General features: G+C 34.3%; 1 protein-coding gene across 3 annotated transcripts in view; it reads left to right on the top strand.

Annotated features, from left to right (window-relative positions):
* Positions 1-834, top strand: part of LOC106867567 (solute carrier family 22 member 21) — a 23,047-nt gene that overhangs the window by 4,879 nt on the left and 17,334 nt on the right. For all 3 annotated transcript variants that reach the window (XM_014912477.2, XM_014912478.2, XM_052971943.1), the window contains exon 3: positions 273-407. In XM_014912477.2, the coding sequence (XP_014767963.1) occupies positions 273-407 (135 nt within the window). The remainder of the gene's footprint in view (positions 1-272; positions 408-834) is intronic.

Raw genomic sequence — 834 nt, 5'->3', positions numbered from 1 at the left:
TGTGTGTGTGTGTATGTGTGTGTGTGTGTGTGTGTGTGTATGTACACGATAGGCTTTCAGTTTCCGTCTTATCCACTCACAAGGCTTTGGCCGGGCCGAGGTTATAGTGGAAGACACTTGCCCAAGGTGCCACGCAGTGACACTGAACCCGGAACCATGTGGCTGGAAAGCAAGCTACTTACCACGCCTGAAATTTAAATATAAAAATAAAAATGCGTCTGTTTATATCTGAAATTTAATATTTTATATATTTCTCTTCCATAAAATCCAAGCTTGATGAACAGTCTCACATACAACGGCCTGTATATGACGTCGCATAGCTTAGCTGGAAACCGGTATTTGAATTTCACTTTGATATCCTTCACGGAAATTCTGGGAAACGCAACTATGGCTATTCTACTTTTCAGGTAATATTCTGCATGTTTAGATATCTTCTTTTTTTTTATTTAATTTATGCGTTAAAACATTATGACTTTTAAAATATGCAAAGAGCCCCACAAAAAGAGTCGATGTTTATTACACAAGAGAATCCAAGGAGACTGGTGTCCTGCATCAGTAAGACTTGCTCAATCAATTTCTGAAATAGAGAGGATGTAAAACTGTTTTTTGTTTTTTTTTATGTTCTCCTTTCATCTTTACCCTGAAGAAAGACTCTACCCGAAACGTTTGATGCTCCACACCCTACATCAGTTACAATGTATTCTTTCTATCACTTTTTTGCAAATTGTATAATTGGTTTCATACATACATATGTACGTATGTATGTATAAGAATATATGTATGTATATATATATATATATATATATATATATATATATATATATATATATATAT

This window comes from Octopus bimaculoides, chromosome 11, assembly GCF_001194135.2.
Source record: "Octopus bimaculoides isolate UCB-OBI-ISO-001 chromosome 11, ASM119413v2, whole genome shotgun sequence".
NCBI lineage: Eukaryota > Metazoa > Mollusca > Cephalopoda > Octopoda > Octopodidae > Octopus > Octopus bimaculoides.
The sequence above is the reverse complement of the archived record's forward strand: the minus strand, read 5'-3'. Positions and strand labels throughout refer to the sequence as shown.